Source organism: Malaclemys terrapin, chromosome 1, assembly GCF_027887155.1.
Source record: "Malaclemys terrapin pileata isolate rMalTer1 chromosome 1, rMalTer1.hap1, whole genome shotgun sequence".
In the NCBI taxonomy this organism is placed as follows: domain Eukaryota; kingdom Metazoa; phylum Chordata; order Testudines; family Emydidae; genus Malaclemys; species Malaclemys terrapin.
In genome coordinates this window covers 214870793-214888965 of record NC_071505.1, presented here as the reverse complement: position 1 = coordinate 214888965, position 18173 = coordinate 214870793, and the positions used below count along the sequence as shown (strand labels likewise).

The 18173-nt window shown below is 41.2% G+C and overlaps 1 protein-coding gene across 6 annotated transcripts in view; it reads right to left on the bottom strand.

Moving 5' to 3' along the window:
- PHKA2 (phosphorylase kinase regulatory subunit alpha 2) overlaps positions 1–18173 on the bottom strand; it is a 73393-nt gene that overhangs the window by 15456 nt on the left and 39764 nt on the right. For 4 of the 6 annotated variants that reach the window (XM_054006690.1, XM_054006681.1, XM_054006709.1 and 1 more), the window contains 8 exons: positions 17092–17248; positions 15001–15080; positions 14271–14349; positions 14013–14142; positions 9212–9313; positions 7348–7466; positions 6214–6243; positions 4823–4876 (listed from right to left, as the gene is read on the bottom strand). In XM_054006690.1, coding sequence (XP_053862665.1) covers positions 4823–4876; positions 6214–6243; positions 7348–7466; positions 9212–9313; positions 14013–14142; positions 14271–14349; positions 15001–15080; positions 17092–17248 — 751 coding nt within the window. The remainder of the gene's footprint in view (positions 1–4822; positions 4877–6213; positions 6244–7347; positions 7467–9211; positions 9314–14012; positions 14143–14270; positions 14350–15000; positions 15081–17091; positions 17249–18173) is intronic. The other 2 variants (XM_054006705.1, XM_054006717.1) reach the window with 2 other exon arrangements.

Below are 18173 nucleotides of genomic sequence, written 5' to 3'. Positions count from 1 at the left end.
CATCCATGGTCAAGGGATGATTGTTAATCTGTCCATTTGACAAATATCTGGATTGCTTCTCTGCCCCCTCTAGTGGAGTATATGGGACAACTATCCTAACTTGGACTTTTTCCAGTTTCCTGATACCCAGATACAGATTTCTTTTGCGGCTATCTACTAGAGCTAGGCAAAGGAATGCCCTCATACCCCATTGAGGAGACCTTCCATTGGACCATTTCAGTAATCCCTGGGAGACATAAGGAGCAGAAATGGCATTTCCCCCATCAGACCTTTCCTGGAATTTTAAAAATTCTACTGGTCTTGCCAGCTGAGTGTATAACTTCCTTGAACAGGAGTTTATTTGGTTCGTGGAACTTACCAGCTCTGCCAAGCATGTCTGCAGACCTTATAAATTCTTTGCACCACAGCCTTCAGTGTGAAAGAGATTACAGGATCTGCAGTTGTGTTTTAAGATAAATGATGGGTCCGTAATTTCAGGAAGGCACTTTTGCAAGGAGCTACAAGGGTCAGCAGGTAAATAAACTGGCCCGTCCCGTCAGGGTGCTTACCCTGGCAAGCCGCGTGCCAAACGTTGCCGACCCCTGAGATATTACATTTCTCCACATGTCAGACTTATATCCTGAATGCTGTCATTATTGCTCTTGATTTCACTGTTATTTATTCTTTCAGGCTTGATCATGAGCAAATTGGGCAAACAGATTACTGCTCTTTGTTATCTGTAAAGTTGGGGCACCATCATTAAATTCTTATTTCCAGGGTCAGTGGAAATCACATGTGTTCTGCATTAGAAGCCCTCATTCCTTCTTGCATAAGAATGGCTCTGGCGTTCTTCAGCAGCCAGTCCACAGCCTGGGGAAGCAAAAGCCACCCATTTAAAGGAATGCATTGCAAAGGGCATCATAGGTTGAGAGAGACAAGGGCCCATATTTTGATACATGGGACCACTCAATAAATCACACATACACTATCAGTAGATGAAAGCCAGTGCTGTCATATGGGTATGGCATTTAGGCCAAGTAAACCACCACCTTTGCTCTCTATCTGATTATTTTCCCATAGCATTTTCCTTCTTTTAGCCTTTCTATGGCCAGCGCGGGTAGCTTGCTTTCCTGGCATTAGGTGGTCAAAGCTCAGAGTGGTCCTGGTAACAGTGCCATCATATTGCAATACACATGGGGACTGTTTACACTTGTGCCCAATTCTGTACAGCTTGGAATCAGATTATTTTAGTACTTGTGGCAGCCCTTCACACCAGTACATTTGTGTACTATTCTGCCGAACACCACAGCGGGAAACACACACAAAACACCACAGCAGTAAACATGCTAACACCACAAAGCAGCATGTACTAGTGAATAGGAAATCAGATAGTGAAGACACATAGGTAGGTAAAATTGAGGGGCTATTGTTTCCATGCACTGTGTGTTGTAACGAGCCATGTTGCTGTTTGTACTTGTTCCCCGAAGTTCATACACAGAGCTGCCCCCTGGCTGGAGGCACCACCCCCTTTTCGTTAGTCCGTGTAGCTGTTACTCCCACCTCCTCTGCTCAACTCTCACATTCTAACTGCCATAGAACCTTTGGATGCCAACATTCCATCTTGTTCTCATGGAACCCAGTGGAGATTGAACCTAGCGACATTCTAAACAACAGCTCTCAACCCAGCTTGTAGTTTCTTCCATCGCTTCACACTGACTCAGCCTGGCAATCCTGGAATCTTTTTATAATACATGAATCATTCAATCCTCCTAAACTATAGGACTCCTGGGCAACGTTCCCATCTTCCTCGGATTTTTACAGAGAAGCAAGCATCTCTCTCCTTGCTTACAAATATCCTTCGTGGTACTCAATCTGGGGGTTGGTATCCCCTTGTCTTAAAGGGGGAATCAAAGTAACAATAGCAGTCCCTCCCATTTTTTGGGAAGGAAGAAGCAACTTTTCATAGCTGGGCTCCTGCTGCTAGACCAAGAGAGCTGATTTATACTGTATCTGTTGGTGCTTACACAAATATTTTCAAGTCAACCAACTGGACAAATGAGCTTGTTAGAGCAAAAGACAATTATGTAAAATCTAAGTTTAATGACTTAAAAGACATCTTCATATTTCAGAGGACTTTCCTTTTGAATCTAACTTGGAAATACTTAAGAGGCAGGTTCTGTTCCATGACCAGAACAGCGTGCATAGATTAAAGTGGGATTTCTTGCCTAGTGTGGACAACTTCCACAGTTCATCTGTTTAAACACTCTCAGGGCTAAATTAGTGCCTTTTAGGGAGCAGTGGTGATTGGGAGTGGTGCAGAGACTATTGCAAGAATTTCTGAATGTATTGTGCCCAAAAAAGAGCATAGAGTGACTATGCTATGTGATGCACATGCATATAACCAGCTTTGTTGTCCTGTGCAGAGGGAAGAGTCTTGCACTAGTTGTGGCTCTAGACTTGCATAAACCTTCTAGTCAACTGGATTGCGCCCAGTTCTGTATTAAGGTAGGAAAGGCTCCTTGCCCACTCTTGCACACCCATGCAGGGCCAGGCATAACTGCGCCTGGAGTACTGCCTAGAGAGGAGCTCACTGACAGCCTGATCTCACCAGTCCTTTCTCAAAGGAAACTGCTACTGAAGATTGTGGAAGTTTAGCCAGAGTAAGGTCTGCAGGATCGAAATGCTAGAAAACTACAGACGTGAATTCTAAAACGTGATATACCTACTCAATGGCTTTTCCTTCTAATGCAAAAAAACCCAAACCAGCTTACCTTTGCTGGTTTGATGCAGTATGTTCATTTTCTCTGTACAGCATCCTGACTGATGCACAGTCAAGCTTTCTTTCTCTAATTCAGCAGAGATGACAGTTAAGTAATGAAGGAGTTCAGCAGGAGTGCCAGTGCTGAAGTAATTACTGTGTGCATAGACACTTCTTTCATTTGTCCCTGTTTTGACTAAGCAGTTTATCCAGATCTCATTTAATAACTCACTACATTTGAATCAAGTGCACTGAGAATATGGGCCAAATTCTGTCCCTCTTTGCATTGGTGCAGAAGGACTAAAAAGTAACACACCTACTGTGCAGGAACCAGGCAGGCCAGGGAGAAACCACAAATAGGTACATGGCCTGTGTCAGAAAAGTGTTTTGAGATGGTACATTGTACAATATCCATGGGGTTTGAGAGGCGTAACATGCACTGTGGGTCTGTGCACACATGGATCCACTGGCCAAAACCACAAGGGGTGGGTGAGTGTGGGAGTAATGGAGTTTACTGTCCCTTTAAGACCCTGAAGGGATGCTTTCAGGTCTGGCATTGCCCAGTTTCAGGTTTCTGCTGTCCACTGCGGCATGATGGGAATTTGAGGGCCTGAAGCAGACAGGGCATCTGGGAACTGCAGGTTACTAGAGCAAGGCATGGTGGGAAGGGGACAAGAGCTCCCTTCTCTCAAGAGTGAGAGCCTAGTTGGAGCAGAAGTTGCTAAAGATCTCTCCATTAAAGGCCTTGAAGAAAGATGGCTGGCTGGCTGAAGAAAGTCACACTAGTAAAAGCCATGGGTTTAAATTCATCTTCTTGTACTGGACCAGGATTTGGACGAGTAATCTTTGTCAATATTCAGAATGGGTGATATTTATCCCTGTCCTCAGTGGCCAGCCCAAATCCTATGTACCATTTAACCTCCCAGGTCATAAATGGTGCCTACATCTGGTGCAAACCCGCTGAAAAGGGATGTATTGCACCCAGCGTGTACAGCACTTGGTTCAAAGTGCAGCAAGTTATTAAGGCTAGTTGGTCACGTTTGAGAGTTATTTGGAAATGAAGAAACATTCTATTTTTTGAGTATTAAAACAAACTAAAGATCTTGCAAAGTTATCCTTGAGGATATGAATTAGGAGCCCATAAAAGTGAAACCTTTCAGCTACTAATATTGAAGATTTTAACTGTACTCGACCAGGGGTGCTGGAAAAATTTGTATAGTGGAGGTGCTGAGAGATGTTGATCCAAACTGTAAACCCTGTACAACATGATGGAAACCACTTCAAGCCAGGAGGTGTGGCAGCAGCCCCAGCACCCCTAGTTCCAGCACCTATGTACTCACCTTCACAGTGAAGCCAATCGGTCTTTGGGTGCAGTACAGGTAGGCACTGTGTTAATTGTTATCCTACCAGCTAAGATAGCTAACATTGGACATTTATCATTTTACTTGTATGACTATTTGTCTATGCAGACTGGGAGAGTTTGGGAGTGAAGGAGCGGCTGACACAATGAATTAATATGCTTTATCCTTCAGATGAAAAGGCAGGCCTAATTTCAAACTCTTATTTAGATCGAGAAGAAAAAGTGAATTTGAAGGGAATTTCATCCACGTCCTTAGTAGACAAAATTACTCCTCAGTTTTATCCCAACAGGGGTGGAATAGAAGGGTAAGATATTACAATATGTGGAAACTGGCCCACACTTTGCTCTAACCAGCACTATTATCTCTTTCCTCCTATGAATTCAAAATTTATATAACTAAAAACCCCCCTGAGAATAAATTGGGTTAAACTTATATTTCCACATTACCATTAAATGTTCAGGGCTGCGCAGGATTTAGCCACGCAGCTCCTAGTTAAGTAGCTAAATCCATCATAACACTGAAAATTTAGAAGAATGTGGAAAATAAGATTTCTGTTATAAAAAACCAGAAATAAGAACTGGCTCTCCATGAAGATGAATGAAACAAAAAGCTAGGGTTTAAAAAAAAACACATACATTTCACATAAGAAAAGCTGCAAGTTATGTTTAGACTCCCTGCAGAGGGAGAAAGGAAACAGACTGCAAATTTCTGAATGGTATTTTACCGTGAACCTGGAAGCATGCATGCTGCTGGACATGGAATGGCCCCCATAAAAGAACTACAAAACAGAAATAAAAAAAAGTCAGTCAGTCATGACAAGAAAAACAAGATGAAGTGACACATGCATGAAAAGGAACAAATGTGCAATAAAAATTAAACTCATTTACTTAAGAGAGAACCATTCTTTGGGTCAAAATGGGCTCTCACACTGGTACAATTTCATTGAAATCAGGGAAGTTACTCCTGATTTACATTAAAGTGAAATCACAATTAGACCCTTTATGTTTAAGGATCTTCAGCGTTTTACATTAATCTCTTACTACGCTATCACAAGCTTTCCACAGAATCTACCTCAGATAGCACGAAGACACAAAAACCCAAATGAGATTAAAAAAGAATGTAGTTGCATCCACATGATGCATGGTCGATATTATCCCTTACCTTATATTAGTGCTAGAAAGAAAGTTATACCATGCTATCAAATCATGCAGGTTGTTAGCCAGGCCGGTAATGCTTAGCAAAACTACTGAGGCAGTTTTCCAAGAAAAATGATTAGATGCTGGTTAGCAACTAAGGGTATTCTTAATAGCTTTCTTTTTGATTAAACAATAATGATTCAGATAAGCTGTAAAAGTACTGGGACTGATTTTCAGAAGTATGGAACACCCAAAGAAATCAATAATTGGAGCTGGAGGTGCTAAGCACATTTGAAAATCAGCTCCAATATAGAAACAGTCTAAGGTCAAAACAATCAAAATGTTCGCCGACAAACTGATGTCTTTAAGAGTTGGTTTTTTTCCCCCGATACAAAAGGTTGAATATTCCTGATGGCTCAACAAAACCTACTGGGAATCAACATGAATGGAAAAAGGTCAACTCTCCTCAGCAGGAAAGAAGCCACTCAACTCCTTTTCTGTGCTGAAATGGCACCTCTCCTTCTAAAGTGACTAATCTCAGAAACATTTTCCCACCTTTAAATTTCTAAAGAAAGTTGCAACTGTGCTACATCTCTATGTAGAACAATATAATACTGCCATCTAATGGCCAGTCAGGTATTCTAAAAGGCAGGACATTATAATGTGTTCTCTACTTGAAAGGAAATTAACTCAGATATTCACAACTTGCCATGTGACTGATATTCACACTCTAAATTTGATATAAATTGCTAGTCCTCTGGAGAGACTGGAACATAGGTCATTCTGCTCACAACAACAAACTAGCAGCAGTAGCACAGGCAAAACTGCACCATATTAATTAGATCATTGAATGTTAAAGTGTTCTGTATTCACAGCGTACACAAAGCCTCTTAGTTCCCTTAGTTCTAGGACAAGTGTACATAATTCAGTAGTGAGGGAGGAAAACATGCATTCTTATGAACATATAGATTTATTTCACCTTTTCATCAGCAGATGACCTCCTATTCATCTGGAATCAAAAATTAGTTATGCAATTAATTTAAACAGATGTACAAAAATAACCTAAAACAGTTTAAAAACAATCTGGTTTGTGTTCTCTATTGTATCTTCCCATATGCTCACTTGCTGCATGAGAAAATGTATTAGCAAAAAGAGTCCCAGTGGTGTCATTGGATAGTGACTCTTGTCCCTCCTATGCAGAAACACATGAAAAATGGATCTAAGATTTCTTTTCTGAGTGTATCTTTACATCTGCATGGAGGGACTCGGGGGGGATGGGGGGAGGCGAGGGAGGAGAGTAAAGATCCCTGCTTGCAGATCTCAGTGCAGGATGAGGCTATAGTCAGAAATTAAATCAGGACTTATTTATTTAGGCCAAATCATTAGACAAATTTGTTTTGGTTTAAGAATTACATTTACATGCCAAAGTAAATAAGAATTGAATGTGCTGTTCCCAGAAAAGATGTTTGCATCTAGTAATCTGCATAGAAAAACTCCTCCAGCTGTCTTGGTATCTTATTTATACAGTACATATGTTACTGCATTAATGGGGAGGTAGCTCACCAATCCCTCTGCCTACTGAGATAAGAAAACGCCTCTTTGTTTGCCTCCCAACCTACCATTTGCTAAAGTAAACAGAGTTCTTTACCTGAGACATTCTTTACCTGACACATTAAAGATTTGTATGCCAGAAAAAACAGAGGTGTAAAATACAAGCATGAATACTGTTTGAGCCAAATCTTTACTTTGTTGCGAATGGAATCTTTACCTAAGAAAGAATGATGGGAACTTGGTCTGTCAGGTGCCCTTAATGCTTCAAACCAGGAGCTGGTTGAAATGTGCTAATTTAAGAATTTTAAATTAAAACCGAAAAGGAAAACGGTTTGGAAAAAAAACTGATTTCCTTACCTCCTGCCCCCCCCCTTTTTTTTTTAAAACAGCCACTACACTACTTCAAATAATAAAGCAGATAGGAAAAGTTGGCAATTTACCATGAATGTAATAGGGGCTAGATAAAACAAACAAAAAATCAGTTTTGTCTCCTGAGTTTAAAACATGACTTTCATAAATCCTGTGCTGCTTAAAGAATACACAGAAAAGGAGATCCTCCCACCTGTTTCATTTCACTCTTCAGTCTAGTAATGCCACTTCTTTCTGTTTTAGTTGCTCCAGTGTGCCCCACTTCATGAATAGAAATTGCAGGGCTGGAGGTAGAGGAATCTAGAGGCCGCACTAAAGAAAGAAAAAAGGCAGTTTTCTAGATTAAACGTAGCTATGTTTAAGTAATAATAAGAATACAACTTAAAACTGTATTTAGAAATTAAAGGAAAAACACCTTGTATCTCAGGACTATACACTTTCCATGATATCTCTTTACTTCCAATAATATTAAAAGCATAAGTCAAACTTTCAAATCAGAATGGCCTAAAGTTGGGTTTCTAAATCCATATTTAGACATTTAAATATTTTTGGCCCAATTTTCAAAGTTAGTGGTAATCTGCAGCTCCCAATGTCTTCAGTGGGGTTTTTTGAGTGCTCAACCCTTCCAAATATTTTGGCCTAAATATGGATTTAGGAGCCAGGAATTCCTGGGACTATCGATATGTCCTTTGAAGTTTAGGCAGGCCAGATGTTTTTGTTCTCAATATCCTTCAACCTTGGTCACATTAGACATTCTCATTTTAAAAGTCTGTCTGCGTATCACTGAGAACTTGACATGGCCTAATTTTAGTGCACAATGTTTTCTGTATTCATATATATTTTAAAACAACTTGATGTGCAGTTACTTAACATGATTTGCAGACCTGTGAAAGGATGAACCTTCAAAAATGGTCGTTAGGTAGGAAGGAGACAGAGCTCTGCTTTGTCAATGTCCATTACATGCCCAGAACAAATGATGGAAACACTATAGCATCTAGCATCTATAAATATTTGCCATTCACAAGCATTTTCACCAGCTCCCAGTTTCAGACCCACATCTATGTTTTAAGTTTAATAATGAGCATGAGCCTTAATTATCATCTGTGCGCACATAAGTGAGATCAACCAACACTAAACATTGTATCTGGCCTTATTTAGGTACACGGCACAAGGAGCTTCTCATTTTTGTGCCCCTACACAGAGACCAGACACAAACCTAGTCCTTGTGCTCAGAGTGATCCTGGCTAGTCCTGACAGCAACCCTAGCCTACCCTAAACAGGTGGAGGGGAGAGGGTCATTCCCCTCCTCATCTGTAACATCCTGCACAGTTGGGCCTATACTGAGTGGGGAGCACATACTGTGCCCTGTAAAAGGGTGTAAGGCAGGAGTTGCTCTGGCTCACACTTCCAGATGTTCATTCATTTACACCAGCTGGGAATCTGGCCTTCCATGCCTAAATCTAATACAATGTCTCCCAAAGTTCCCACTGAGACACCATGCATCTGTCCCCCGCACAACAGCGTGGCAGGGGCTGTATGACCACACCAAAGCCCAATCCTAGAACAGTTTACATTTTAAGGATTACTCTGCATTCAAAAATGAAGAGATGACAGAACAATGAAACTATCTCTGCCATGATAAAGTATGTCACCTGGCTGATGTTGAGGGGCAAGATAGGTTATAAACAGACCACTCTTTGTACATATAAAAATGCTTGATGCAATCTCACTACAATTCTTACTGTATCCCTCCTGTCTGGAAAGATCACTTATTTCCACAGATGTGTCCAAAAATGATTATATGGTTTTACAATATTGCTATATTAAAAATTCTATAGTTCAAAATAATACTTGGGGTACTGAAAATAACAGGCATGTTTGTTTTTGGATATTAAACCCTTGTGTTTCATACATAATCGGGATCTCTGCAGCAAACATTTCTAAAGAGGAGATTGCTGCTTATAAAACTTAAAATAAACTCTGCATCTAAATAGCTCTTGCTCAATATATACATGCACAAGTTAGAATACATTCAAGCAACCAAATAGACAACTTACTGCTTCTTTCAACGCCAAACTCTTTCCCACTCAAAATATGGTGCAGGAGATTTTTCATATCAAAGGGGCTTAGATTCATTAAACTTTCTGAGGCTTCTTCACCTAGTGAAAAGATACTATACTAGGTCATTCATATTGTAGTTTTTCTACGAAAACAGGGTTAATTCCTAGTTATGGTCTATTATTAATACTTGCTTATTTTTTTTTAAAAAAGCAAAAAGTAGTTGACAAACCCTGAAGAGGTAATCTTCATAAAAGGAACCCTAATTATTATTTGTACTAGGGTTTGGGCAAAACCTCATAGAAGCTAGTGGGTATAACAGCTATCCTTCATCAGGATAGATGTAAGAAAAAGTTAAGGCTCCTTTATGAAAGAAAATAGCTGAAACAATAGGAGCCACCACCCAAAACACAGGCCACATTCAAGGCTGCTGGTCAGGAATCTGAACTATGTGGACAGAGAAATTTTCCTGAGGATTGATTGCAAATGCATAGGGTTGGATATTTTTATTATTGATGGAGCTGTCCGTGTAAGAGACAGAAGCAGGAGAAACACCACAGAAGCAGCCAGAGAAGGCAGCAAGGAAGCCCCAGAGATGGCCAGAGAAGCATTCGTAGCATGACCCCAAGAAAAAGTTAAGTGAGAGAAAGCTTTTGGGCAGAGTGCTGGCAGGAAAGAGGCTTGGAACATTGAGCAAAGAAACTATCTCCTGCTTATCCATTCTTACTGTGTTCTGGGAAACAGGACTTTGTATATTTTTTGTAAACAAACAGGATTGTATAAAAAAACAACAACTCCTAACTCCATCATCAGTTTCTCTTCCTAATGGAAATAACCCACAGGTTCCCAAATACAGGCTAAGTATAATACTGGGTCACAAGACGTAATTTTTTTTTTTTTTTTAATCAGGAGGCTCCAGTTTGCCAGGAAGGGTAGCAAGGTCTCTGAATTTATGCCCAGAAGATGGAAAAACTGGGAAGCCTACCAGCTGCTGCTGACTGGAAGCTTCCCACACAGGATTCACTTAGTGGGCCACAGGTACTGAGACCACCTAGGACACAGAAATCTGGGCGGACCCTATGTTCATTCAGTATCAGCATCAAAATTTGATTATGATTTGGTATCAATTAACTCTTATCACTTCTGATAATTGCTCCTACTGCTAAACAGGACTATAACACCTTTAAATTTTACTGTTTGGCAAGTCTTTCAATTGTTCATGGATTTCCCTTTAGCTTCACTGCTTCCTCCTGTGATGAACTTCGAAGCTGTATTAGCTATGCTGTGTACAGCTCACTTATTTAATTCTCATTTGCAGTAGGATATGAGTAAGAGGTGAGAATAGGTCTTATATATCCCCTTTGGGAGGTCAGGGAAATAAAATTAAAGAGAAAATATGTCAATATTCAGAAATTTAGATACTAACTCTACCATAGTCAAGCATATGTAGGACTGCAGCATGTGTGTGTGTGGGGGAGGAGGGGTGGGAGAGAAATCTAGGGGAAGGCTGAATGCCTCTAACTTTGTAATTGATATAAAGTCACTTCAAGTAGAAATTCCAAAAGCATCTAAAGCTACGTCTATACATACAGCGCTGCAATGGCGCAGCTGAACCGGCACAGCTGCACCACTGCCTGTGTGGTGAAGACACTCTATGCAAATGGGAGAGAGTTTTCCCGTCAGCATAAAAAAACCCACCTCCATGAGCGACGACATAGCACTGTCCACACAAGCGCTTATGTTGGTGTAACTTAATTCACACCACTGAGTGACACAAATTTTGCTGATATAGCCTGTGTCTACACTAAAGCCTAAATTTCATTGAAAGTCAGGATGTGTCTACATTACAGGTGCTACAGCTACATCACTGTAGTGCTTTTGGGTAGACACTTATTACAGCTACAGAAAGTAATAAATCCACCCCCTTAAGAGGTGGTAGCCAGGTCAATGGAAGAATTCTTCTGTTGACCTAGAGGTGTCTATGGTGGGGTTAGATTGGCCTAACTAATTAGCACAGGGCATTAAATTTTTTACAGCCCTGAGCAATTTAGATTGGTCAACCTAAGTTTTAGTTTTCAGAGTAGCAGCTGTGTTAGTCTGTATCCGCAAAAAGAACAGGAGTACTTGTGGCACCTTAGAGACTAACAAATTTATTTGAGCATAAGCTTTCGTGGGCTACAGCCCACTTCATCGGATGCATAGAATGGAACACACAGAAAGAAGATATTTATACATACAGAGAACATGAAAAGCTGGAAGTAGCCATACCAACTGTAAGAGTCCAATCAATTGAGATGAGCTATCATCAGCAGGAGCGAGAGAAAAAAACAACCTTTGAAGTGATAATCGAGATGACCCATGGAAGGTGTGAGGATACTTAACATGGGGAAATAGATTCAATTAGTGTAATGACCCAACCATTCCCAGTCTCTGTTCAAACCTAAGTTAATTGTATCTAATTTGCATATTAATTCAAGTTCAGCAGTCTCTCTTTGCAGTCTGTTTTTGAAGTTTTTTTGTTGTAAAATTGCCACCTTCAAGTCTGTCACTGAGTGGTTAGAGAGGTTGACGTGTTCTCCCACTGGTTTTTGAATGTTATGATTCCTGATGTCAGATTTGTGTCCATTTATTCTTTTGCGTAGAGATTGTCCGGTTTGGCCAATGTATATGGCAGAGGGACATTGCTGGCACATGATGGCATATACCATGTTGGTAGATGTGCAGGTGAACGAACCCCTGATGGAGTGGCTGATGTGATTAGGTCCTATGATGGTGTCACTAATAAGTGCTAATAAGTGATACCACCCCTCTACCGGAAACCTACTGACCGCTACACTTACCTGCATGGCTTCAGCTTCCATACAGGACACACCACACGATCCATTGTCTACAGCCAAGCTCTCAGATACAACCACCTTTGCTCCAATCCCTCAGACAGAGACAAACACCTACAAGATCGCTATCAAGCATTCTTAAAATACAATACCCACCTGCTGAAGTGAAAAAACAGATTGACAGAGCCAGACGAGTACCCAGAAGTCACCTACTACAGGACAGGCCCAACAAAGAAAATAACAGAACGCCACTAGCCGTCACCTTCAGCGCCCAACTAAATCCTCTCCAGCGCATCATCAAAGATCTACAACCTATCCTGAAAGATGTTCCCTCACTCTCACAGATCTTGGGAGACAGACCAGTCCTCGCTTACAGACAGCCCCCCCAATCTGAAGCAAATACTCACCAGCAACCGCACACCATACAACAAACACTAACCCAGGAACCTATCCTTGCAACAAAGCCCGATGCCAACTCTGTCCACATATCTATTCAAGTGACACCATCATAGGACCTAATCACATCAACCACGCCATCAGGGGCTCGTTCACCTGCACATCTACCAACGTGATATATGCCACCATGTGCCAGCAATGCCCCTCTGCCATGTACATTGGCCAAACCAGACAGTTTTTACGCAAAAGAATAAATGGACACAAATCTGACATCAGGAATCATAACATTCAAAAACCAGTGGGAGAACACCAACCTCTCTAACCACTCAGTGACAGACTTGAAGGTGGCAATTTTGCAACAAAAAACTTCAAAAACAGACTCCAAAGAGAGACTGCTGAACTTGAATTAATATGCAAATTAGATACAATTAACTTAGGTTTGAACAGGGACTGGGAATGGTTGGGTCATTACACTAATTGAATCTATTTCCCCACGTTAAATATCCTCACACCTTCTATGGGTCATCTCGATTATCACTTCAAAAGGTTGTTTTTTTTCTCTCTCCTGCTGATGATAGCTCATCTCAATTGATTGGCCTCTTACAGTTGGTATGGCTACTCCCACCTTTTCATGTTCTCTGTATGTATAAATATCTTCTTTCTGTGTGTTCCATTCCATGCATCCGAAGAAGTGGGCTGTAGTCCACGAAAGCTTATGCTCAAATAAATTTGTTAGTCTCTAAGGTGCCACAAGTACTCCTGTTCTTTTTAAGTTTTAGTTGTAGACCAGGCCTCAGTGCGACGTAGTCAGGGCAGCCTAAGGGCTTGACTACACAGCCCAGCAGTTTGGACTTCGGGGTGTGTGAACTGCAGCGCACACTAGTGTACTGTGCTGTAACTCCCCCGCCCCCCATGTGGACACTGCAGGCATGAACTAAAACATATCTAGTTCATGTTAACATAGCCCTCATTAAACAGGATTAAGTTAACACACACTAGGAACTTTTTAGTTTGTGCCCGCACCATCCACATGGGGGAGTTACAGCATAGCACACTAGTGTGCGTTGCAATTCACACCCCCATAGTCCGTACTGCAGGACAATGTACACATCTAAATAGCTAGGACACTTTTTAAAAGGAGTGTGGGTATTTCTTTATGTCAAAAGGATGCTAGGAATGCAGATTATTTTCAAAATTTGTAACTGTGTGTGTTGGATAAAGGATTTAATTAAAAAACAGACTGTGTTTAAGCTGAGCTGTCCTGGGAAAATAAAAGCTAAAAACCACACACACAAAATTGGGAGTCTGCTTAAAAATAGAATTATTGTATTAGGATTTTTAAAGCCCCTCCCCCCCCCCCCCGAATGTTTTAACCCCACCCCACCCCCAGAATGTCTCTTTATGGTGTTTATTGAAGGGAGAATTTTGATAGAGATATTTTAAGAAAAGGGCTATGTTAAAAATAAGCAAATTATTTATCTTGTCCTATGTAACTGAAATGTTGATCATTGGGGGGTGGGGAGAGGAGGGAGATTTGTTTACGACAGTATTACAGTACAATTGGACTTACCTGAACAGTTCAAACTGCGAAGCAGCTCAGTAGCCATCACCTGAATTATTAGTCCAATGCGGAGTCTGAGCATCTCTGCAAAAAGGCTGGGCTGTGACCGGACGTACATAGCCAAATACACCACTATCTCCTGGCATGAGCAAATGAACAAAGGATAGCTAGTCAGGGGCATTCATCATAACTCTGGCCAGCACCAGACAACACAAGAAACAGAAGGTACAGCATGAAAAACCCCCACTCCTTCCACGTGTTTTATACCTGGGTAAGGACTGCAATACTGATGTCTTGTCCACTGGCTTCATAAATAAGCTTTGACAACTCTTCAGGTGGCAGGGGGCTAAGGAAAGTGAACCAGACAGTTAGGAGTGCTTATGATGCTTATTATTTTCTACATGTGTCAACTGTTTGGATTTAGAGGTTTTAATTTGAAGTGTCTAGCTTAAAATGCACCAAAACAACTTTGCTTTATAGACCTTACAGACCCGTGATTCCTTCTGAAAATAACAGTTAATAATTTGGAAACTGTAACAAGGGCCTCCTGTTTGCCCTCGCTCTATGGGACCCCTGTGCCCACAAATCAGCCAGAGACCTCTTCTGGGTGCAATCACCAGTGCCTTTTATTTACAGTGTCAGCTCCCACCGCCTTTTATTCACAGACCACTCCAAACTAGCAACCTGGGGGACAGCTTGCTTCTCCAGCATGCAGGGACGCACAGCCTTTAGCTCCTCCCTTTCCTTTCTCCCCCCTTCGCTTCCTTCCTGCCAGCCCCATAGAGCCCTGCTGGCGAATAAAGCCCACAGGTGCTTCCCTTCTATCAATTAAGCATGGCATACTCAGCCAGCTCCAATTAATGCTTCTTAATTGGATCTGGGCTAACAGGGGGCTGGCTCAGGCTCTCCTGGCCAGCATCCTGTTACAGAAACACTGTATCGGCAGTAGGAACTCTGAAATACAAGACATCCAGACTGAGACAGAGCTAACACTTACGCGGTAATAGTTTTTTCACGCGGCTCAGGTGGCAGGCCCACTGTAAGTTGCTTGTGGTGTGACAGAAGGTCTGTGCATGCCTATTACAGTACAATACAGAAAGCAAGAGAGCCCACTCTGTTAAGTTATATGGCAACAATGATATTTTTTTTTAAATTCTAGAAAAAAAAGCATTTCTTCAGTAATTCCTCAGTGTATTTGCAGCTGCTACTAAATGTACAGTTCAGAGGCAGAACCTCAGCTATTGTAGATTAAATGTACATTAATGTAGATTGTCATAGGTCCACTGAAGCCAATGGAGATATGACAATTTCACCTTCAGTGGTGCTAGCTCTGGCCTATGGAGTATTCTAACGCTTCCTATATGATTATGACTTTGTTATTTACAAGATAAAATAGATAAAGTTACAAGAAAACTTCATTGGTGTGTGTGGGTGTGAGAGAGAGAATGTATGTAGTATAGTATTACAGCCAGACAGACTCTGAACAATTGTATCCCTTCAAAAAAAGAAAGATTCTCTGTATGCAATATTCTGTCCTATAGTCAGTTTAGACACTTGAATGCATTTCCAAATAGGCACTGCCCTCCCGCCCCAGTCCTGCTGTATGTTACCTTCTTTATGTTGGTCTTAGTGCAAAGTGTTTAGTTTAACAGCTATAAGCCCCTGAATCAAAGCCCATTGAGAGCAGAGCAATGTTTCCCAACCCCCCTGAGAACTAATCATACCCTCATCCTCCCCTGCACTCCATTGTCAGAGTCCTAACATCCTAATTTATAAATTTTTCAATGCCCCATGCCCAGCTAGCCCTTCGTGGCCCCTCTAGGAAGACAGGAAAAAAACATGCTTCATACTTAGGGAAATGGTGCAGTGCAGTTACAACAAATTGCTCACTGTAGCCTTTGTGTGTGTGATGGTCAAAACGCTGCAATAGCGTTGCACAGGATGAAAAGCAAGCCAAAAAATGGCTAGGAATGATATCAATACGCAAATCTTACTGTAACTAAGTAGAAGCACGGCAATTGGAGACTTATTTATGACAGTCGAAAGGAAATAATTTTTAATGATCAGGATTAAATCAATGGCCAGGTTTACATTACATTACAAACTTATATCAGTATAACTATGTCGCTCAGGGGTGTGAAAAATCTACACCTTGAGCAACGCAGTTATACCGACCTAACCCCCGGTGTAGACATAGCTACTGCCTCTCACGGAGGTGGATTAACTATGCCGGCAGGAAGATGCTCTCCCATCAGCGTAGTAGCTTCTTTACTAAAGCACTACAGCAGTACTGTACATGCAGACAAGCCCCAGATGTAGACAACGGACTTCTGCCATTTTCCTTAAATAGTTCCAGATGTTTTGTCATTCCTGTATATTTTAATATACTTAGACTTTAGACTGTAAACTCTTTGGGAAAGGGACCATCCTTTTGTACTGGCCTATGATTTCCCTGCCATTACAGGGGTCTTGGGCACTGGTGCACCTTGCTCTCTCCTATTCTCTGCCTTTGGCACATAGTCTAGTCTTCTGTGGGCTGTAATACTTTGGTCTAATTTTGATTATTGGGTTTAGTGCATGGGTGCTGATGGCCTGTGAAGTACAGGAGGTCAGACTTCTGGTGGTCCCTTCTGGCCTTAAACTCTACGACTGGGGCTCCAAGGCACTACGGTAACACAAATAAATAATTATTATATTCAAGACACCTTTTTATTTTTTAAAAAAATCTTCATCTAACCTTCTCCAGTACTGCAGAACCTTTCTAGTCTCACTTCACTAATCTACAACCCTCATATCTCCAAATAACCAGGCAACCTCACTCAGATTTTACCCTTCTCAGAGAAGTTCAAAGGCAGAGTTTTATTGTAAGGTTTCATGTTACTAAGCCTTCATTGCTGCTCTAAAATATACTACAGCATTCTCTTTGCTTTAACACACTTGATGGAAGGTAAAACCAGAATGGGGTAAACATAGGCCACATTGTAATTTGTGTTTTGAGTGTTAATAGACAAAACTATTTGAGAATATCTGTTTCTGGGGCACACAGGAGGGAAACTGAAGAAATTGGCAACATTTGTGTTTGTTGTACCTCAGCCAGAACTTCCACTCTCTTTTTGAGTATGCCAGAGATGTAACGAATTAACCCCCACTCTTGGTTCTGGCCTGCCTTGCTGTAGAGCTCATTGAGCAGACAATGAATGGTGACTCCATACTGGCCATTCAGCTCTGTATCCCAGTCTGGGCCTCTGCCGGAAGAAAAAGCAGAAATGACAACTTTGGTGCCCAGGAGCAAAGAACGCAGATTTCTAAAGACAATCCATGCAGAGACATGACAGATGGTGAAAGCAGGAAACTGAACCTCCGTATGATCCTGCAAGGTGCCAAGCAGTCTGGCCCTAATCCAACAGATCACTTGGGAAGGAATTTACAAGCACAGAGGGCAATTAGGCATCTATTAGAAGTCAACAGGATTTGGGCACATAAATCTCTTTGGAAATCCCATACTTATATTCTTGCTTAAAGTTAAGCATGTGAGTAGTCTCGCTGAAGTCAACAGAGAGGCTCTCATGCTTGAAGTTAAGGGTTTATTTAGATACTTTGTTGGATCAGGAACAAGGTGCTCAGCACCTTGCAGGACAAAGCCAAATAACAATAGCTTTCACCAACAGTGCTGAAGATTGAATTAGTTTCTTCAATGTGTCAAGGGTTTCTCATAGATTTTCATCATGTTGCCTTTTCTCAAGTTGTTAATCAAACTTTCATACTATACCCTATTAGATTTGACATCTTCTGGGCATCAAAAGAAGGTGGTAATGCTGCTGCTGTTCATCATGGTGAAGATGTTGAAAGAGGTAGTGAGTTTATTTTTGCAACTGTGTTTGGGGTTTGAGAATTCTGCACTCTAGCAGTAGGTCATAGGAATCCAAACACTCTGTAGAAAACTGCTGGAGATTATACAAATTAAATAGTGACATTCTTCTTGGGAAACTACATCTTTCATATTTCTAAACTTCTGGAAGGGGCATGAAGAAGAAGTTCAGATGAACAAAAAGTTTATCTCCTGTGTTCTTAACTCCCTCCAAGAGTTCATGATGGTGAAGAACTTGGCTCCCTGTTGATTATGCTTCATAATATTACCACAGTGCCGCCCCAGATAATTTTTGTGGGAAG